This window comes from Phaethon aethereus, assembly GCF_964289735.1.
Source record: "Phaethon aethereus genome assembly, chromosome: Z".
In the NCBI taxonomy this organism is placed as follows: Eukaryota; Metazoa; Chordata; class Aves; order Phaethontiformes; family Phaethontidae; genus Phaethon; species Phaethon aethereus.
The window spans coordinates 31,710,717-31,733,601 of record NC_138577.1 but is presented as its reverse complement, the minus strand read 5'-3'; the positions used below and the strand labels follow the sequence as shown (position 1 = coordinate 31,733,601).

The 22,885-nt window shown below is 38.0% G+C and overlaps 1 protein-coding gene across 2 annotated transcripts in view; it reads right to left on the bottom strand.

Annotated features, from left to right (window-relative positions):
- Nucleotides 1-22,885, bottom strand: part of SMARCA2 (SWI/SNF related BAF chromatin remodeling complex subunit ATPase 2) — a gene marked incomplete at its 5' end in the record, with an annotated part of 119,870 nt that overhangs the window by 31,355 nt on the left and 65,630 nt on the right. For both annotated transcript variants that reach the window (XM_082013154.1, XM_082013153.1), the window contains 4 exons: nucleotides 9,305-9,523; nucleotides 14,883-14,960; nucleotides 18,489-18,716; nucleotides 21,250-21,413. In XM_082013154.1, the coding sequence (XP_081869280.1) occupies nucleotides 9,305-9,523; nucleotides 14,883-14,960; nucleotides 18,489-18,716; nucleotides 21,250-21,413 (689 nt within the window). The remainder of the gene's footprint in view (nucleotides 1-9,304; nucleotides 9,524-14,882; nucleotides 14,961-18,488; nucleotides 18,717-21,249; nucleotides 21,414-22,885) is intronic.

The window sequence follows — 22,885 nt, the reverse complement described above, 5'->3', positions numbered from 1 at the left end:
AAAAACAGTTTAAGGATTTTTCCAATAGCATGGGAAACTGGTAACAGAGATCTATCACTATTAATGCAGGTAGTCTGAGGCAATTAAGAGTCGGAAGCATGCAATGTTGAGAGAGCATGATATAAGAAAATATGGCAAGAGATTACACTACTCACTTCCTATGCTGACACAGGAAAAAAATTTACTTATAGAAACAGATTGTGTTTAAAGACTAAACAGTAGGAAGTAGCCCTTTAAGACAATTCCAATATAGTTTTCTAATAACTTTGCAGAATTTTGAAGAAGATAGCATGAAAGGAAACCAAGTCAAACTTTGGACAACTTGTTGAGAAAAGCTACGTTATATGTGTCTCATGTATTTTACAGCAAAACAGTCTTTTGTGAGGCTAACTTCTAGCAGTGATGTAGTGAGTTCCATGTTTTCATGATGCTTCTAAAGCTGCAATTACCAGACTCTGACAGGAATTACAGTGGAGCTTAACCCTTTAATATGCATACCACAGCCTAGAATTCAAAATCTAACATGAACAGTATTTGTCTAGAAGGCCTTTTTGGTCTTCTGTGATAAACTGTAATGCAAAACACAGTCTGACGAGCAAAAAACTACTATCTAAGCAAAGGCTAACTGAAGAATACAAAGAAGATTCCTGGAAAGGTAATGAGGCTTAAGAGGAAGTGAAGTTTCTCAACAGAATAATGTATAGTTTACTGTAAGTGCATGTATGAAAAACTAAAGGAAGGCTGTAAGCAGCAGCAAAGTCCTATAGTTCTCGGTTTGAAACCCGGCAAAAAATATTTTTTTTACATTGTCAGATACATCTGAAAAGAATACATAATGGATATCCATTAAACTATAATTTGTAAAACTCTAAACTCCACAATTTCAGAGTACAGGATGAAATTACAGGGTTATGATTACTGGAAAACTTCTGTAGGATTTTCCTTTTTTAAAGTTAAAATTCCACTGCTAGAGGAAGGAAATATACCATCCTACTCATGAAGCAGAGTACTTCAAGATGACTCAGGAACCTAACTGCCTAAGGCCTTCCACTCAGGACATGCCTAAGAACAGGCTGAGTAATTCTTAAGAAGTTCAGTCTGAAACTTTCCTGCTCTTCCATATTTGCTAAGTTAGTACTTTCATACTTGTTTACATAGGAGATGACACAAATAGCTTTAATTTAAGTTGCGGGTTTCTGTAGAAGCAGTAGAGCTCTGCATATGTACACTGATCCATCAAAAGGATTACTTTTGCCTGTCACACCTGCTGCTTGGAAAACATCAGTGTGAAGCTTCCCATTACCTGCTCAGGTCTACCTTCAAAAGATGGCATTTTACAGTAACGGTCTCTCACTTTACTCCTGATGACAAGGCAAAATATTAAATGCTTCTCTTTTTGCAGAGTGAATAAATACTTTGGTCACAATATACGCATGGAAAGGTACGGGTAACTTCTCACCCATCTCGTAAATGCAAATCAACATAGGAAAATTTATTGCCTCTATTCAAAAGTTTGACAGGTGACAAAAAGTCACTTACTGCATATGACCTATCATCATTACTGTCAAGGCATGTCAGAAAACATAACAATGGAGTGGACCCAAGTATTAAAATGCTTGCTGCTTCTCTTTATAATGACAAATGCCCCTAAGCAACAGTAATGTTTTAAACTTTTAATGCAGACTTTCTTTTTCTTGTGGATTTCTTGAAGTATTTAATAGTTGTGTTTCAGTTTTGAAAGTTGATTTGAATTTTGGCCTTCCACATGAAGAATATTTCAGGCAACTTAACCACAGGACCTAATTTTTTTCATGCAAACTTTCACACTTGAAACCATAATAATATAACAAAGCCTGAAACCCAGAGTTTTAACTCATGGTTTCCAGGCTATATAAACTTGGTATGTCAGAAAAGTATATCTTTTTCAAAGAAAATGCAGTTTATTTTAGTCTAATGTTAACAGTGCTACTCACATTTTTTAAAAATACAGAAAGGTGTTTATGTGACACTACTATTCTAATGTTTTCTAGGGGAGAATATACATACAATTCCAATTGAAACTGTGTTAATATTTGTTATAGTCTTTTACATGTAACATCATATGTACAAAATCAGACTCAAAAAAAAAAAAAAAAAAAAGAATCCTATGAAAATATGGCAAGATGTTTTACTGATAGGTATTCCTCTGAAACAGCTGTTCAGATTTCCCGACTTGAGGTCTGTCTCACACAAAAACTATTTCTGGAACACGAGAAAATGCCTTACTGAGAATATCTCTCAGATATTGAAGAGGCATTTTCAAGTACTTTGTTAGTTTCCAGAATTAATACTCTTGATCCTGCCTCCAGATTCTCAGAAAGATACCCACCAGAGTGTAAATCAGGTTCTTTTCTTTACAAACTAACAAACCCATCTTTCCAAAATAGAGAACCAAAGCCATCAGGCAGATGCATTTAAATTCCCTCTCATACATCAAAAGTCAAGAAAACCCCCTTTCATCTAAACTGCTTCATTGGTTTTAATTTCACCACAACTTAAAAGTAGCCATTTTCTCCTTTTCTTAAATAGATTCTCAACCGAATTTCCTAAAAAGGGCATGAAAGGTAGATGGTAATACTCAGAACATAAAAATGGCTTGGCTTCATGAGGCCTTAAAGCCATGTGCAACTTTCTAATCCTTCAAGAAATCAGCCTCCACATGCATAAAACTTATCAGCCTCACCTTGCACATTAAAAAGTAGTACCTGGGGCATCCTGATGACTGCTGGTCACAAAATAGACAATACTCTGGGATGGTGGACTTTTTAAGCCTCCAGTGACAAAGCCTTTTAAATGTCACTTGTTTTCCTTTACAGATTAACAAATTCAATTAGAGCTGCAATTCAATACTACAGAGCAGAGTTTAGATCAGAACGCAATTTTCTTCAAATGCCCTGGGCAAATTCTCACTTACTCAACTGTTAAACAGGTTTAGCAGCAAGTCAGTAAACTTTGCAGTTGTAACCAGAAATGATACAGAAGAGTAAAGAAGACAGAAAACCAAGGGTGGAGCAGTATCATGTACATGAACTATGCATGTAAATTATGCACTGGGTAAAAGGTTATTTTTTTGCTCCTCCTTCACAGAATCTCAGCCTCCAATATAGGCTATATAAAAAAACCTCCATTACAATTACAAATAACAAATAGTAGATGAAAAGTGAAGCTAAAACAATTATCAAATGTAATGCTACTTTTCCACACAACTATTTCAGTATCTAACGAAGACCACTCTAAGATCAAATTTCACCATCACAGTTTACTAAAACATGTCTTAAAATATCATCTTAGTATTGATTCGAAAGTTGTATACATAAAAGTGAAGCTCTCTCAGAAAACATAAACCTAACTGAAAAACTTTTAGTGATTTATGTCAAGTTGTAGTAACAAGCTGGCTTTTGTTACTAAACAACTTCTAACAACTATTAGAGAATGTGTAAAACCAAAAAGTTATGAAAAGTTCCAGCTAATGAGAAAACAGCTGAAAATATGCCCAACATTTTCCTACTACACAGGTTCATGTATTATGCAACATATTTACCTTAGTTAATAAACATGAACAAAAAAGCAAATGAAATTTACGTCATGATTATGCTATTATGATATTCTGTATATATGAAAGCCAGCACTGTTTTTTTTTTTTTAAATTTAAATAAGATTGACTAATCACAGACCAAATGCTTGAATTTCACTTAAAATTTTTAGATCAGCAAAACAAGTAGTCCACAATAGTTGACCTTTGCACATTTGCATCAGGTAAATGAGACACTGCTCATTTTGAACTCAAATATGTTTCCCTGGCCAGCATGCAAAGCTATTTCAAATTAACTGCACGGCTAGGGAATAAAACTTTATTCATGTCACTTAGCCAGCAATTTAATTGAATGAGAAACTGAATCCAGGTGCAACTGTCTTAGGAGTCTTATAATTACTCAATCAAATCCTCTGATTCTTGAAGTCTGCCCTAAGCAATGAAGTCCTTAGTAGATGACCCTGCTAGAAAATCATCTGCCCTGGGATCCAGCAAAGTATTCTGAAGTCTTGTTAGAAGTGGTGCAGGGATAGAATCTGATAGAACATGAAATACTTCCAGGATATAAATGCTTCACAGGATCAAGAAGCAAACTCCTCCTTCCTGTTTTTTTAGGAAATACAGTTGTCATGCCAACAGTTACAGAACAGCAGGCTGCAGCGACAGCTAGTGATCATAGACTCATAGAATGGTCTGGGTTGGAAGGGTCCTCTAGTCCAGCCCCACCCTGTAATAAGCAGGCACATCTTAACTAGATCAGGTTGCTCAGAGCCCCGTCCAGCCTGACCTTGAAGGGTTACAAGGATGAGGCATCTACCACCTCTCTGGGCAACCTGTGCCAGTGTTTCACCACCCTCACTGTGAAAAATTTCCTCCTTATACCTAGTCTGAATCTTCCCCCTTTTATTAAATCCATCAGCCTTTCTCCTATCGCTACAGGCCCTGCTAAAAACTCTGTCCCCATATTTCTTATAAGCCCCCTTTAAGTACTGGAAGTCTGCAATAAGGTCTCCTTTGTCTTCTCCAGGCTGAACAACACCAGCCCATTTGTGTCTTACAGCTTCCCTGGGAGGCTCTTATTGAATTACCGGTTGTTCAGGGCAGCAGCCCTAAACAGCTGTGTATGTCCATAGACCTGGCTTCAGTAATTATTTTGTCCCTTGCTTCCAAACTCAGGTACTTCACCTCCTAGCAAGGAGGGAGCTGACATACTTGGTCAGTATACCTGCATGCAGACAGACCTCAAGGTGTATGGCAGATCCAGTGAGGATCTGACATGACCTTAACTAGACTCTTCAGTGTTGGACGAATCAGCAGAGCGGTCAGGGTCTAAATGAAAAGGAGCATGCAGCTGATCTCCACAGATTGCTGACTGAGGCAAAACTCCTTGGAAAAGATCTAATCGGTCTCCCCGAGACACATAAAGAAAAAGAGACAGCTGAGGACTGGATATTGTTATTATGAAATCAACTTATTAGTCAGAAATGCTAAGTTTTACTCCAGGAAACCCCATGAGAAGGTAACTATAAAGCTGTAACAGCAGCCACAGCAAGAGGAAAAATGAGGAGCATCACTTGCTGCTCATTCTCATTCTTCTGTAATACTGCAATAAAAATAGAACTATCTACAGTTACTTTTGGAGAATGGCATGATACAGAACATGGGCAAAAGGGTGTCTTATGAATTAAATCACCATTCTGAGTTCAGAACTTACTGGCTCTTTAGTTTTTTCCAGTTTTACTGATACACGTAGTTCACTGCATCCAAGTTAACAGGATATGATTAATTCAAAGTTTTCATGCAATACTAGTTATCAGTTACAGTGACAAAGCCACAAGATACATATGCTTATAAACTACCTACTACAATTTTTTATGTTAAAGATTCCCTTGAAAATATTGTACAAGATTATTACCATTTTTTTTTTTACAATCTTCCAGAGATGTCATTACAGAAGAAGACAAACCCTTAAATTCTCAAAGAAGACATAAAAGTGATGGTTGGTGGGAGGCCAGTGGGTGTGACAAAGAGCAGTGTTTACACACACACACGGAAAATAAGATTAGGAAAAACTCAGAAAACTTGACTTAGATTTCAGTATCTATCCAATGGAGAGGAGTTTTTATTTTGAACTTGCATAAGCAGTGTTACACTATAAATAAAATTCCTCTCAATAAATAGTCTAAAAAGTATTAGTAGTTCCTACACTTGCATTTGTTTCAACACATTCTCAAGTCCACCTGAAAGCTTAAGTTAAAATATGTACACAACAGAGTCACAGCAGTGACTGCAATGCTCTGTGAAGCAACTGGACTTAGCTTTAACTTAGCTAATTTAAGAACATGCTTAACAACTCAATAGGGAGGAGGAGAGAGACTAATTTTTCTCAACAGAATAACAAGCCATGTTCAAAAAGGGGTAGCATATGCACCATCTTGACTAGCAAGGTTTCTGACCTGGCCTCACACAACAGTCTCAGAAGCAAACGATGAAAACAATTACTATCAAGTAAATAGAGAATTGGTAAGAAATTGTTTTCAGAATACTCCTTAATGGCTCTTTATGAAATGGTCGACTGCTTTTCAGTGTTTGTGGTATCTTTAGAAAGACAGAATAGAAAGTATGCCTACTACATCTCCAAAGAACACCAAGCTGACCAGAGGTTCACCTGAGGACAGGCTTAAAATTCAGAATAATTTTGGTGAAGAAAACTTGGATATCATTCAACAAGGGCATATGCTAAATCCTCTTTACTAGGAAGGAAAGATCAACTATACAAAACATGATTCTGAAAAACTGGCCAGAAAGTAGATCCACAGGAAAGGATTAAGGGCTTATATTGGATCAAAATTTTAACACAGGTCAATGCTTTTACTGTTAAGAAAATCATAGAAACATAGAATCTTTGCGTTGGAAGGGACCTTTAAAGATCATCTACTCCAGCCCTGCCCTGCAATAAGCAGGGATTTCTTCAACTACAGCAGGTTGCTCAGAGCCCCACCCAACTTGACCTTGAAGGTTTCCAGGGATGGTGCATCTACCACCTCTCTGGGCAACCTGTGCCAGTTTTCACCACCCTCACTGTAAAAAATTTCTTCCTTGTATCTTGTCTAAATCTACGCTCTTTTAATTTAAAATGATTACCTATCACTACAGGCCTTGTTAAAAGTCTGTCCCCATCCTTCTTAAAAGCCCCCTTTAAGTACTGAAAGGTTGCAATAAGGTCTCTGCAGAGCCTTCTCTTCTCCAGGCTGAACAATCCCAACTCTCTCAGCCTGTGCTCAGAGAAGAGGTGTTCCACCCCTCTGGTCATTTTTGTGACACTCCAACAGGTCCATGTCTATCCTGTGCTGAGGGCTCCAGAGCTGGATGCAGGACTGCAGATGGGGTCTCACCAGAGCGGAGTAGAGGGGCAGAATCACCTCCCTCGACCTGCTGGCCACGCTGCTTTGGATGCAGCCCAGGATATGGTTGGCCTTCTGGGCTGTGAGCACATATTGCCTGCTCATGTCCAGCTTTTCATCCACCAGTAACCCCAAGCCCTTCTCATCAGGGCTGCTCTCAATCCCTTCATCCCCCAGCCTGTACTGATACCACAATAGGGGTTGCCTTGACCCAGGTACAGGACCGTGCACTTGGCCTTGTTGAACCTCATGAAGTTCGCACGGGCCCATCCCTCGAGCTTGTCCATGTCCCTCTGGATGGCATCTCGTCCCTCAGGTTTGTCAACTGCACCACTCAGTTTGGTGTCATTAGCAAACTTACTGAGAGTGCCCTTGATCCCACCACTGTCTGTGTTATTGCTGGAGATATTAAAGAGTACTGGTCCCAGTACGGACCCCTGAGGGTCACCACTCGTCACCGAGTAACAAGTGAAATGAAATACTGGATTGTGAGGTCTAAGTATCCTAGATGTTATGCAAAAGAACTCCTCCTCCTTATTCAAATAAGGCCGCACCTGGAATTCTGCTGTCTAGCTTTTGACCAAACTTTCAGAAAGAAGTCAGTCACACATAGAACAGCTAGGGGAAATCAGTGAAAACAATCACAAGATATAGAAAACAGGAACTATGGGAAAAGACTGAATGAGTAGTGGTTGTTAACCTTAAAAACTGACTTTACAGGGAAACAACTCTTCCACGACATAAAGAAATCTTAAAAAAAGAAAAAGGTAGCAGCCTGTATGTGCAGAGTGATTAGAACAAAAAGTAACCGGCTTAAAATCCATCAAGGAAATTCAGGTAAGATACCAGGGAAAGCCAAACAGTGAAACACATTCCCCTGTGAACTTCTAAATTCACTGCTAGGGAAGGCCTTGAAGAACAAATCAGATGAACATGTATTATAAATGACACAGGACTGGCTGATTCCACCCCAAGTAGGAAGGTGGATTAGGTGATTTTTTGAGTGCTGCCGTTTTTGACAGTAAAGCACATAACACAAATATCAGACATAACTCGACACAAAACATGCAAGCCAAAGCTAACTTCTATGTTGCCATAACCAGAGTATTCCACCATTAAAAATAATTAGCTGAAAATGATCTTGAGTAGATGTACACTATACCACAAGCACTTCCACTGTAGGAAAGGGTAAATGTTTGAGAAGCCAGACAGGAGTTTATGTTTCTACGTCTTTCTTCTCCACTAACTACTTGAAAACGTCAAGTATCAAATACCTGTAGTTTCATAAACTGGCTTAGATTTACAGCCAATGTGTAATTCAAACCTTTGCTCCCCTAAGCTTTAAACCCAGCAGCAAAATCTGGATTAGCTCTTAGCATAGTATTGCACAATGCACTCTCACAGCCATCACGTTTGTAGGTAAGATTTCTACATATCTTTAGCAAATTATACATAAAAACTACACTGTATATTCATGTTGGCAATAAGTCTGTAATTATTGTATGATAAAACTTACTCTGTCAAACCATGTAGACTGGTTTTGCACACACAGTACTCATCTATATGTTTTGAAAATTGTAACATTATCAAATTTCCTGGTTTTGAAAAGAGTTTCCAACAACCAATCCTCATCTCCTTACCACCAGTGTTAGCACCATTCTGAAAAGGCACATGCATTAGCATTCATTAGATGTGTGTTTTGCACAAGAACAGCAAGAATCCTCAAGTACAATAAAATCACAGATTTGGTGGCAGTTAAGTTTAGAATCTTTACTTTCAAGTCTTAAATTCTTGTATCATTTATCAAGGGTTTTGATCTCAGTGAAGCCAAGACATGCTCAGGACTTGGAAATGGAACAACATGAGAGAAAGAAGACTTATGTGAAAGTTGCCAAATTCTTAAAAGGGTTAAATTCAGGCATTTAAAAAAATAATAAAATTAAGCTTCTGCAGCATAGAAAGCTGTAATGTACACCTATCACTGGTCTTTTCCACTGTAAAAGAATTCTTCATATATCTTAAAGATGACACTTATGAAAGTGTCTAAAGATATAAGAAATACATCAAGATCCACAGCAATGGAATAGTTGCAATATAAAGCTATCATAGTCCTTATTCAGCATTTAGTAACGCTGATTTAAGTTTCAGCAATGCAGCTTAAAACTTACTTATGCCTTCAACACAGCAGCAAAAGCTGAATAATAAGGATATTTAGGCCTCAACCACCTCATTGTGCTTTCTCTGGCACAACTGTGCAGTCTCAAAAAACAACCCACCACAAATGAATAAATTTCAGCTGTAAAAAAAACATTAGAACGGGACAACCTACCCGCAGCCATTGTTTCTCTGTGAGAGCATCACTGTAGTCCACATCCCTACGTTGACGGGATCCTCTTCCAAATATTTTCTCTTCTTCTTCTTCACACGTAAGCCTTTCAACTTCAGCATCATCCTTAATAATCCAGGATGGTAATTCATCCTCCTCCATCAAGCGGGGCTTACGCTTGGGATTTCTGGCATCCTCCCTGCGACGGTCCATGTCCATGCGCTGAAATGGCAGTTGAGAAAGGATAGAACAGTTTTAAGGACAAATATTAAGTAAACCATGGAAATTCCTGGCTATATAAAGATACTTGAAACTTTAAGCCAAGTCCTTCACAGGTATTTCCCTTCCACGATACCTCTAAATACTTCTAAAATGCAACTATAAAAAGAAGCTACACTTGATGGTTAATTTTCTGTCAAGTTCACTACTCCATGTTGTGGTTCAACATGGCAGGAAGCTAAACACCACACAGCTGTTCGCTCCCTCCTCCCCGTTGGGATGGGTGAGAGAATCAGGGGGGAAAAAAAAAAGTAAAATCTGTGGCTTGAGATAAAGGCAGTTTGTTAGGACAGAAAATGAAGGGAAGAAAAAGAAGAATATAATGATAAAAAGATATACAAAACAAGTGATGCACAATGCAACTTCTCACCACCCACTGACCGATGCCCAGCCTGTTCCTGAGCAGCAGCCCCCCTCAGCCAACTCCTCCAGTTTATATACCGAGCATGAGGTCATATGGTATGAAATACCCCTTTGGCCAGCCTGGGTCAGCTGTCCTGGCTGTCTCCCAGCTTCACGTGCACCCCCAGCCTTCTTGCTGACAGGCCAGCATGAGAAGCTGTATGGTCCCTGACTGCTTAGCAACAATTAAAAACATCACTATGTTATCAACATTATTTTCGTCCCAAATCCAAAACACTGCACTACGCCAGCTACTAGGAAGACAATTAACTCTATCCCAGCTGAAACCAGGACACTCCATAACCAGCTTTTACTAAAGTGACTGAAACAAAACAGCAGCTAAGTGATACAAAGCAGAACACAAGAACACTGTTGTGTTAATTAAACAACTCTCTTCCTTTTTTGCATGGATTTTATGGTTTCTTTATATTGATAAATGTGATCTGCAAACACTAATCATTCCTTGACAACATGTAAGGTGGTGTTGCTGTTATGTAACTAGAAAGAACAACTGAAAACACACTAGTTTTGTGAGCCTGAATATCAGAAGAACAACATTTAAGAAATTTAGAATTAGAAAATTAGTATTAGAAAAAGGAAAAAGTATTAGAAAAAAGGAATTAAGACAGAGAATTAAGAAATTTAGAGAAAAGCTTCCCTACACAGTGCCAGAAAACCAGCACGCTTAAACCACTGAATTTTTCCTGATCTTCTTCTGTACTTAGGCAAAAATCAAAACACATACAAAAAGTATCAGGTAAGATTAGGTAAAGTGTCAAGAATATTAGAAAGTAATGTTCAGACTTCAAGCTAAAATTGAAATAAGCACATAAATTAATTTCAAGTGTGGTGAGTAATTACCTCAGAAAACAGATATGGATGCTCAGGATACATTCTCATCACCTACTGTAGACTCATCAGTGAGGTGCTTTATAATCCTCTTGGCAAAGCATCCACCTCTCTCTATGTGCTGATCTAGGCGCCTATGGTCCTGTGAATCTCATTTGCACTTTTTTAAGTAGGCCAAATCAGAAAATAGCCTTTTTAAATAGACCTTTTGAAGAGTCATACCATACTTAAACACTCAGTAATCAGTTCCTAAGCAGAGGAAACAATCAGGTGGCCACTAAGCATTTAATTTTCATGTTTGAAAAACCAGCATAAATAGACTGGCACCAGAATTGGCTGTAGCATCAGAACGGGCTACTGCTTTGTCCAGTAAACATTTGTAAAAAGCATTCTCAATTATGTGCAAACTCCTCCCTTGCTGCATGATGCTGCGCTTATACAGGATGCCAGCTAGACTTAACATCCTTTTACACCCCTAGCCAAGACACAGACATGCATAAATTCAGAGGTATTATCTATCTACAGGGGCAGCTCATATCCAGCCAAATTTACAAACTGAGGCTTAATGATGGCACTGTGGAATATGCTGAATCTCCTCTCATCTTGGCACTTCTCAAATACAAGCATTCCCAAAATACTACCTTGGGCACAGCGTCTTACAAATGGTCTTCATCATCTTGTCCAGTGCCCAATCTGATTTCTAAACTCAGTGAAAAGCAGAATGTAACGTGTGTCTTCAGTCTGCAGGTTCAACTACATTCAAGAGGCAACTATAAATACATGTGGGTTTTCCTCAGACTTCATTACCTCAGACAATGACGAATGGGCTGAATAGCCTTTAGATTTTTACAGCAGACTTCCATATTTCACCTTTTAAAGAACCTCTCAGTTAATCTGAATTAATCTCAAAAAAGGGCTTATTCAAGCCAGACATGTGGCTTGGTTTATTGCTAACTCGGCAACTACCAAGCTGCACTGACAGAAGGCCAAAAATAGATTTCTCTATTATTTAGGAGAGAACTTCAGTGAAGTCAGGGGTATCATATTATAATGACAGTAATTATATGAAGTGAATGCTGGAACGTAACTTTTTTTCCCCCATGACCATGTTTCTATCTCTAAGACAAAGACTGAACACTAAGGTAGTATATTTTAATAGCTGTTTTCTGAAACAAAATCGCTTGGAAAGGAAAATTAAAGACACTCTCAGTTAATCTGAGATACAAGAGATACAAACAGCCATTTGTTTTTTCTTAGGATAGTATTCAAACTACTTTTATCTCTGGGAAACGTCCAGCCCTAACTTCCCATGTCTCAGCAAAACATGTATTTTCAAACCAGATCTACCTTGTTTTATTGAAACTAAGAGTAGTTGTATTTACACTGTCCTCAATGAGGCCTAAATGCTGGAAAGAAAAAAATGCTATGCTACTGATGTTTACACTGAAGTGAAGAACTTCACACTCAACGCCTAAAACTTCCAGTTTAGAAAAAACACAAAGCACTGCTTTCTGTGAACTATGAATGGTTACCTTAAACTTTCCAAATTATAGCAAAAATAATTTTTTTAAAAAAAACAACTCAGTGTAAAACCAGTAATTTATACACTCAGTTGCTGCTATATTTCCATGCTGGATTCAAGGAGATAAGCTGTATTAGCAGAACTAGAGTATCGGCACCCATTTTGGCGAGTGGCCTTCCTTGAAAGGCCACTCTGCCACTTGAAAGGCAGTTTTTACATCAAGAATCTTTATTTAAGTAAATATAATACTGAAAATAACTTAAAAATTTTTCCAGGAAGAGTAATACTTTTTGAAGCACACTATTATGAAATGACAAGAGTTGTACAGACCACATTGAAACACGTGACTTTTCTTTAAATATTTTCTAAACTTACTATGTAACGAAGTGCTGTCATTTGCAATGAATGCAAACATAGGACAATGTGAGGTTTGAAGCTATCTAGAGCTTTTACCTACTGTTATATCCTCCTCTAAAAGCCAAGGAACAAAGTCCATTTGAACACGTCCTCTTTCCGAACACTGTATTTAGCTCTACAGCTACATCTCAGGACCTATGCCAAAGAATACTTCTAACCTGAAAAGAGACCACAGAAGAGCTTCTCAAGGAATTGATCTGTTCTCTGGCCTGTTATTTTAAAGTGAGCACTTCCAAAACAAGCAAAATGCATGCTTTTACACCTCTAAGCCTAGTTAAATGAACAAACCAAAACACATTTTTTCCTGGATATTGCAGTTTGCTGAATTATGATTGCATCTGCACAACCTTAACAGAGTGAATGAGGCAGCACAGATATCACTGAGGTAAGGAGAATACAAACCTATCTGTGTGCTCCTTATCTGACTATGCAAGACCTAAAATATTGATAAAAAGAAGACATACAACCCTGAACAGTTTACTAAAATGAAAAACACATTTTTTATTAGCAATTAAAATTATTTCTTAGCCATTAATATTTATCTTCACTGTTTCTATATTAGTGATGTTTTGCTTTTCCTTCAAACGCCAGGCTTTCAAAGCATGTTAGCTTTGCATCTTCAAATTTTATTGCCTAATACCAACTCTTTACTCTCCCTTAAAAACTTTCATCTACATTAATATGAAAAACATGAATTCAGCCCACACAGTGCTAAAACTGTCTTCACTCTAGGCCCCTCAACTATTTTACTGAATGGCTGTTAATAGCCTTCAAACTTAGTCCAAAAAGATGAAGTTGTAGAAATTTCCTGCAAACAGGAAATCAGCTAGTTTCAATCCATGGATTAGTTTTTTCCTTCTGGGTCTGAAGAAGTACTGAGAAATCTTCTCCAGCAGCAAATCTGCTCAGGGTACTTTCAGCCAATAATTTGAATTTTGGATCAAATGGCCACCTTTTGGTTTCTGTCATGTAAATCTCCTTACATCTAAATCACTAAAGGGAAGTTGAAAAAGACAGGTGTCTGTAAGCACTCATTTTTTGTGCAGCCTAGCTTTTGGGATTTCAGTTTTTCTGAGATTAACATTAAAATTTAGCACAAAAGGACTAAACTGGCAAGTCGGCAGTAACAAAAAGGCACAGCCATGTCGGGGAATATGGCCTTTGCCAACTATGCACTTGAACAACTGTCACATGTAAAAAGGGCCTCTGCACACTTGCCTAAGTGAAGTTTTACAGATGAATCCTTGAGCAGAAGCTGGTGAGGGATGAAAAACCTGTGGTCCTATCAATGGTTGTTTCTGTGGATATCACCTGACACCCTTTTATTCATGCACATACAAGCGTTCGTCTTGTTCCACCTTGCAGGAAAAAGCAGCTTATGTAGAATTAGAGGGGATGGTGCTTTACTTTCAGTACTTAAGTATTCTCCTGTTGCTCTGTCAGTGACTGTCAAAGGTCCTCCAGCAAACCCTGCATTATACACACACTAAAAGGCAAGAGCCATGCCTACACTGACATTTTAGTAATTATTCCATCAGTTGTTTTAAACAAAAAGGGAAATACTAATAAAAATGAGTTGTGTGCATTTGAACCACAGTCACTCGTTCTACTTCAGTAACTGTTCAACAGCTGTAGCAGCAAAGATGCAGCTAACTGGGCTCTTGACAAAACCATCAGCAAACCCCAGTTAACCCACGAAGAAAACAGCACTGTCAGTCTACTAATTTACTATCTTGTTAAGTTCCTGTAGTTGTCCTTGCCAATATCATAGCCCAGAAGTCAGAAGAAATGTTGGAAAATAAAAGTATGTTGGAGAATTAGCAAGCCAAACCATGACTATCAGTTTTGCACTGTACATTTCTCGGCTTGTGCCAGACTCTTCCTCCAGACTAGCACTGTTCCACTACACTGCCTGCAAGAATCTCTGGAATCTTCCTGTCATGTGAGGAACTCTGTATTTAAGCAGACTATTCTTCTTTCCTCAGGTAAACAATGCAAGCAAATAAAGCCTGTTTCTCCAACAAAGTTTTCCAAAATTTGAAAGACAAAAGGTTAAGGCCTTTGTCAAAAACACTAAAGAAGATATTCTACTTATGATTGTATCATCCTTACCATAAAGAGATCAAATTCCTCCTCACGTCGAGCAATCATCTGATTCAGAGTCTCATCATCGGGAACTTCATCTTCCTCCTGGTTAAACAGATGGATAAAGGTATTACAAAGAAGCTACATGCAACCTGAAGTAACAACCTCCATCAGCTCAATGTTGCACTGACCCTCCTTCTGTCACAACACACATGAAACACTCAAAACAAAAACTTTTAAAGTGTTCAGCAATTCAGAAGTAACACAAAATAGACATAATCAGAGAGATGACTGGGACTTATTGCCACCTTCATAAATTGAGAATGAGGAAATGAGCAAATATGCAACCAGGAAATTTTGGGTTGTGGTTTTCCTGGGTCAGAAGCACAGTTAGTGCTTCAGTTAAAATATATGCATTTCCGTTCTGGTGTTCTACAGTGCTCCCTCAGAAATACTGTCCTGCGTTATGAGATCTTTGCTGTGAAAACAAGTATAATTAAAAAGTCCTGGTTAAATGAAAAGAATGAAATATGTCATTATACTGGAAAAAAAACCCTGCTGAATCCCTCTTTCTCTTGACTGTTATCCACTTACAAATTGAGATGTGAACTTCTGACTTCAGACAAAATTAATTATATCATAAAAACAGAAAGTCATTGGAAAAGCAATTTATAACTGTAGAATTCAACTAAAAATGTTAAAGCTGAAGAGCAATGATACCTATTTTAACACACAGTCCACAATGTTCAGTATCCCTCCCTGAATTATTTTGCAAGCACATGGCAATTCAAATCTGACAACAGGTCAATCAAAACACAACTACAGACTGGTTCCTACATAGGGCTTACTGAAGTTACTGTGTTACAGTATGCTGCAGATCCAGCATTTTTCATGAAAACTTATGTTTTGTACTCAGTGAAATGGGAGTATAGGACACTGCATACAGCACCCAAACATTTACATAAGCCGTAACATTCTGTAGCTTTTTTCCCTGAAATAAACAGAAAAGGCCTTCACTTATATCCACACATCTTATTTTCCCTCCACAAGCAAGACTTCTACACCTCAGAAAAAAAATACAGTTCTAATTAATGCAATTCCCAACGAACACATCTGTACTTTAATGTACATACAATTCAAATGAAAAAAAAACCAACTGCAAAAATGATAGCGCTAGCTCTTCTCACTTCTAGTGAGTGCTCCTTCAACGTTCAAGAAAAGGAAGTTACGTAGTTACACACACAGAGAAAAAAAACAGTACAGAACCCTTCTTTTATCATCAGTGAAGAATGTGACCCTCACAGAAGTTTCACATGCTTCCTATTATCTCAGAGCAACTTGTGACCTGAAAAAAATAAGGGATGCCACAGCAGAACCTGGAATAACAGTGTCCGCATCATCTGTGGTTAGTCTGAATAGTCCGGTTGTCAACCAGGTAGTCTTGGCAGAATTAAAATTTATGAACACCAGTGCCAACAGAAAACGCCTCTATGAACAAGGTTCTTCTGATCACCTGTCATACATTCCTATTATTCTATCTTTCTAAACACACAGAAATTACCTCTTTGCTTTACCTAGTACCGCTAAAACAAAAAAACAGAGCAAAAAGGAGATGAAAGAAGAAAGAAAAATAAGGGGAGATTTGATGCTGAATTTACAAAAACTACTAAGAAAATACAAATAGAATGTGGTGTTCTACATACAAGTGCGAAAAGCTTTGACATGCAAGTTTAAAGCATACTTAGCATGGGTATATTTAACTAGGTGGTCACTAAACAATCTCTTTATTAGATGGGCTAGCCTGCATTTGCAAGTCAAAGTTGTTTTGATATTAGTAACTTTTAACTGAGAGATTTACTTTCTCTTGTTGATCTCTCATTTGATACTCAAATTTTGTTTCCAGGGCTGTTGCAATGGAAGCAATGGCTGACCAGTGCAGGATGGTGCAAATTCAACCCCTTTTGCTCCCTCAGCAGTTTCAGTGTTTGGGCCAAATTTTGCCTAGCCTCTGTTCACAAAGAAAATTTACCTGAAAGCTTCAGCTTCAGTCTGACCATTAGGACACAGACTGCAGTACCAATGCTTGCTTTAAAGAACTGGGTTATGGCAGGCAAACCTTGGTTAAATAGGTGCTTGCTTCAGGATAGCAAACCAAATGTATTTGAACAACACACAAGCAGCAGATTATTCTGAAGTAATCTATGAAATAAGGCATGTGAAGTAGGCCTGAACTACAGTCCTGACTTTGGAAACATTTTCAGATAAATATTTTTGAGGGCTTTGAATTCATAACAATATTATGTCAATTGTAAAAATAAACCCACAGACTTACTGAAAATTTCTATTGGTTTCAAGCTCATCTATCTACTCATAGATGGTGTTGGCTACTTGAGAACTACAGTTTTACTTAATCAAAAATGGCACATATACATCATCCCATTTCTGCATTCACACCCTGAATAAAAGATAATTACTGATAAAACTGTCATTTTTCTTTCATTTCTTATGAAAAATGCTAAAGCAACAATACAAAAGTCCATCTGAATGATGTACTAGCTTTTTCTAAATGCACAGTAACACAGAGTTTACACAAAAGGTTTAATTACTGGAGAAGTAAACTCCTTGGTTTTTGAAACTTTACAACACATAATGAAGGATGCCTGGGAAACACAGACTATAGAACGTTCTTTTCTTTCAGTGGGCACCATATTCAGACATACTAGGCATACTGAGGCAAAGTTAGGCTTGAAATCTCTGTGTCTTTGACCAGTACAGGATATTTTACAGGTGGGAAAAAGTCATTGCAGAATGGGATTTTTTTGTGTGTCCTCAGTATAATTGATACATTCATACACTCTCTCCCAAATGTGGCTTTCTTCCAAAAGCTGAATTTTGTTCACATTAAGAGTCTGCAGTGGCAAGCAAAAGAAGGGGCTCATCATTCCACAATCACAATTCCAGAGATGAACACAATAAAAAGACAGGGACATACAATCATTGATTCTGTAACCTCACTTCCCACTATTATAAGGAAAGATTTGACAGCTGTTTTTAAACATCTAATTGTTTCTTGAAGAGGAAGTGGTAACCAGAAGTCCAGATGGGACACAGCACCAGAAAGAAACAGTTATTTTGCTGGCTTGTCCTAAGCCCAAAGCACATTAAAGCAGATCTTAACTCTTACCCAGGATCCAAAAGAAGCACAGTAAGCAGGGTCTTTCACGATTGAACCTAGGTAGTGCTAGTTGCTCATCATGTCTGAAAATCAGATTACCTAGTTTAACATATAAACTGGACTTAGGAACTGTTTTATAATCTGTTTTGGGGGAGGGGAAAAAAAAAATCTCTGTTTGAATACAATTTTCTGCCAAAATTATGAAAGGGCAAAATGGGTTTAAGTTACAGTGCCTAATTCTACACTAAAATTCTGCCACAACCATTACATCGTAACCAGTGCATTATAACCTGTTACCATGACCAAAAAATAGACAGAAAAATGAAGCTGTTTCTTTGACCGATGGTAAGAATATGATGACATTTCTAATTTTAAAGGAGGTTACAATCTTTGTAACTGATGACAAAAATGACTCAGTACTTCCTGAAACATTCTCTTACTAATTCTAACTACCTTACCTCATTTTCTTCTTCATGCTCCAATATAGCCTGTAGGAAAGCTCTCCTTTCATGGCTTGAAGATTTCTGATCAAACATTCCAGCCTGAATAACTTTTTGATCTACATTCAGCTTATACTTTGCAGCAGCAAGTATCTTCTCTTCCACGCTGTTCACAGTGCACAGTCGCAGGACTCGAACTTCATTCTGCTGACCAATTCGGTGAGCTCTATCTTGGGCCTGCAAGTCCTACAGGCAAAGAACATACAGAGTGATTTATAAGTGCGCTACAGAAATCATTCTCTGCTTAAAGGACATTATAATGCTGAATTCTTTCTGGTATAAAAAGCTGCCCACCATAATTCACATGGTTCATTCTTCATTGTTTTCTTTCCCAAAACTTTATCAGACCCAGACAGGGGCAAAAAACATGGACTCTGTACATGTGTAAATGTATACTTCTTGAAAGCACATGCAGTGACTGAGAAGCGCTAATCTATTTATTTTTTACCTTCTATTCAAAGCTCATGGCCTTTCAAGCCAGAATGAACCCTAAAATACCTCTTGACTGCACAAAAAGAAAGCAATAAAATTACTAGGAAAAAACCCATATATAAACTTACCTACTAAAGGCTGTTGCGAATTCTTAAATATGTTAACTAAAAATTATTTGATCCATTGAATCAGCTTTTAACTTGGAATATTTGTGTTAAAACAGCTTAAATATGATCTCCCTGACTGAAAGTTCACATATACAAGACTGTGACTCAATATAACCATTTTTTTTGTCAGGTGACTGCACTTAGAAATGGTGGAAGTAAGAAGTGCACTGCAGTCATAGGTAAAGAATTTCTTTTAGTAATTCAAAATCTTACCTATTTTCTTTGGGGAAAAGAGAAATCCATTAACTCCTATAAATGACGTGTTTCTACTTCAGCACAGTCAGATAATGAAGAGTACCTAACCTCAAAATGCTATCAAAATTTTGTGCTAACTCACAACACAGAAGTTTCTTAACTTAGAGAAAAAAAAGAAAACAGGCAATGAGTTTGCCTATTTCAGTCCCAGCACCTTGCTTTTGCTCTGTTCTTAGTTCTTTCCTCCCACAAACTCCCCACCCAAGCACTATATATGATACAGCTGCTGCAACCTAATGGTGTTTTTGAAGTTTGCATTAACAGTGAAGATGAAGATACAATATGATTTGCTTGTGTAATCATTCTCAGAAGCACAGGAAAATAGTAAAGTGAGGAAGCAGAAGATTTTTTTTCTGGAAATATGCCGTTTAAGTCCTACCCCTGCTGCCAGCTATCCCTTTTTAGCACACTGCTCATTGAAATGAACAAATCACTCCCGTGCAGGAGAAGAGGAACTGCATGCATTGAAAAGGAGGCTGAGGGGAGACCTTATCACTCTCTACAACCACCTGAAAGGGAGTTGTAGTGAGGTGGGTGTCAGTCTCTTCTCCAAGGTAACAAGCAACAGGACGACAGGAAATGGCCTCAAGTTGCAGCAGGGGAGGATTAGATTGGATATTAGGAAAAATTTCTTCACCGAAAGGGTTGTCAAACACAGGAACAGGCCGCCCAGGGAAGTGCTTGAATGACCATCCCCAGAGGCATTAAAAGGCATGTAGATGTGGCACTTAGGGACATGGTTTAGTGGTGGACTTGGCAGAGCTAGGTTTGTGGTTGGACTTCATGATCTTAAGGGTCTTTTCCAACCTAAACAATTCGATGATTTTGTAATTTAGCAATCTGCCCATTGAATACTCCAGAAAATATTCTGTAATTTTTACTATACTGCAAGGATTTATTGCTATCCAACTACTGAAATAAACACACATATTGCTATACAGCTCTCTGCTGTACATCCTCTACATATTGCTATACAACTGTTGAAATAAACTTGTCTCTAAAAGTCACCTGAAGACAACCAAAAATACAAAGAATGAAGTGCTTTCTGAGCTGCTTTTAAAACCTCTAAATATAATTTCTCCAAATTTCTTAAGCCTTGCTTCAAATTGGTCACCATGGCATCTATGGGAGTGCTGCCTTGACAGTTCTATATAAAACTCTTTTTAGTCTCACTTTCCTTACTTTTACATGTGGCCATTGACTACAAAGTGTTTTGCATGTATTTGCACAATAGCTGAAAACACACACATAGTTATGTACTTCCAGAGATACCTAACTTACATTCTTTAAAAAAAACCACAAAGGCACTAAGTGGCAAAGACAAACTTGAGTTACCTCTTCTGGCTTTTTAAAATAAGCTAAAGTGGTCTGATACCCTGTCTTCCTGGTGATCTGTACTCACTACTACCCACTCACACCAACAGTGTAAGTTCACTGTCTCAGGACAAGACTGCTGCACTCATGCAGCCACTAATCTCCTGAGACAGGCAGCACTCTGCACAGTCTTTACTAAAATACTGCAACTTACCTACTGAAGACTCAAAATGGGGAGTTACTCATTGATGTCCCAAGGGTTAAAGAATGAGTACAGCTATACAAATGAAGCAGGTCTATAGGGTCCCTAGCTCTCAGAATTCCCTAAGACTCAGATAAAATACATACACAGATAATTACTTCACTGAATTAAACAATAACATTTCCTGATTGTAGCAGTTTGCCTCACTAATTCCTCTTAAAGCAGCATTTTATGAGTTACCTTAATCTATTCATTTCACATCAGGCTATATCCCCAATTTAAAGAAGCAACCCCCAAAAACATCATGAATTCTTTGCGCATTTCATGAAGATAAGTAAATAAAAATAACCTGGTGAGGATTCCAGTCACTATCAAAGATTATAACAGTGTCAGCAGCCTGGAGATTTAAGCCTAGCCCTCCAGCCCTTGTACTCAGCAAGAAGATAAAGTATTGTGACCCAGGTTCATTAAACTTCTTCAACAGAGCAGCTCGATCCTCTGATTTTGTTGTGCCTGAAAAGAAATTAAAAAAAACCAACCCTGTAACAAAGATGTGAATTGAAATAATATAAATACAATGTCAGTTGCTGAAGGTACATGTGGAAGGGAAATTTTAGCTCACTTGCTCTTTGCCACCTCTAACACATTTTCCATAATACAGAATAAACACTGGCCACAAATGTTTTGGTCAACTGCCATCACATCTAAGAGACAGACTGCTCGATACATCTTTTAAGTATTTCTTTTGACATTTCAAAATGGGACTTTAAAATGTTGGCTAACATTGTTATGCCTTTTTATGACTCTCATGGTTTAACCCTAGCCAGCAACTAAGCACCACACAGCCACATGCTCACTTCTCCCCCAACCACACAGTGGGATGGAGAGCATTTAAAAAAACCCAAAAAAACAAAAAAACAAAAACCTGTAGGTTGAGATAAAAACAGTTTAATAGGACAGCAAAGGAAGATAAAAAAATAATAATAATAATGATGATGATGATGATAAAAATAACAACAACAGCAGTAAGATGATGATGATGATGATGCAAAGTAAGTGATGCACAATACCATTGCTCACCACTCACTGACTGATGCCCAGACAGTTCCAGAGCCATGGTGCCCCCGGCCAACTCCCCCAGTTTATATATTAAGCATGATGTCACACATTATGGAATAGCCCTTTGGCCAGTTTGGGTCAGTTGTCCCAGCTGTGTCCCCTCCCAGCTTCTCACTGGCAGGCCATAAGAAGCCAAACAGTCCTTGACTCATGTAAGCACTACTTAGCAACAACTACAACATCAGTGTTATCAACATTATTCTCATACTAAATCTGAAGAACGGCACTATACCAAATACTAGGAAGAAAAATTAAGTCTATCCCAGTTGAACCCCGGAAAATGACTCACATAAATTTCAACTGAAGTTACTCTACACAAACAGAAGAGAGCTCCAGTTTTGATTAATGCCTTCTGGCCATGACAGCATCTAAATATTTTTTTTAATTACTTATATAGAGACCTATCAAAATGTCAGTGTTAACGTTCAGAGTCTTCATTAGTAAGAAAGGATTGAAAATTCTTAAAATGTCCAATTTTGAGGCTGATGGTATACAACAGCTGAGGGAGAGCAAGGAATGAAATCATGGTGAAAATGTAGGCAAAATTCTAAAGTAAAAACCAAGCCCTTCACACTCTGGTGACTGGATGAATTTCACGTACTTTGACAACAGTCTATAGAGTTGACCTGAGCCTGGTCCACTGTTTGCCTTACCTTTTTTACACCTCTGTCTGTAACTGAAAGGCAAATAAAGTCTGCTGGTTTTATTCAGGTATCAATATATGTACAGAAGACAAAGTTCTTCTATTACTGTGGTGGGTTGACCCCAGCTGGCTGCCAGAAGCCTTACCCCCACCTCCCCCACCTCAACAGTACATGGGGAGAAAGTAAGATGGTAAAGCTCCTGGGCTGAGATAAAGGCAGTTT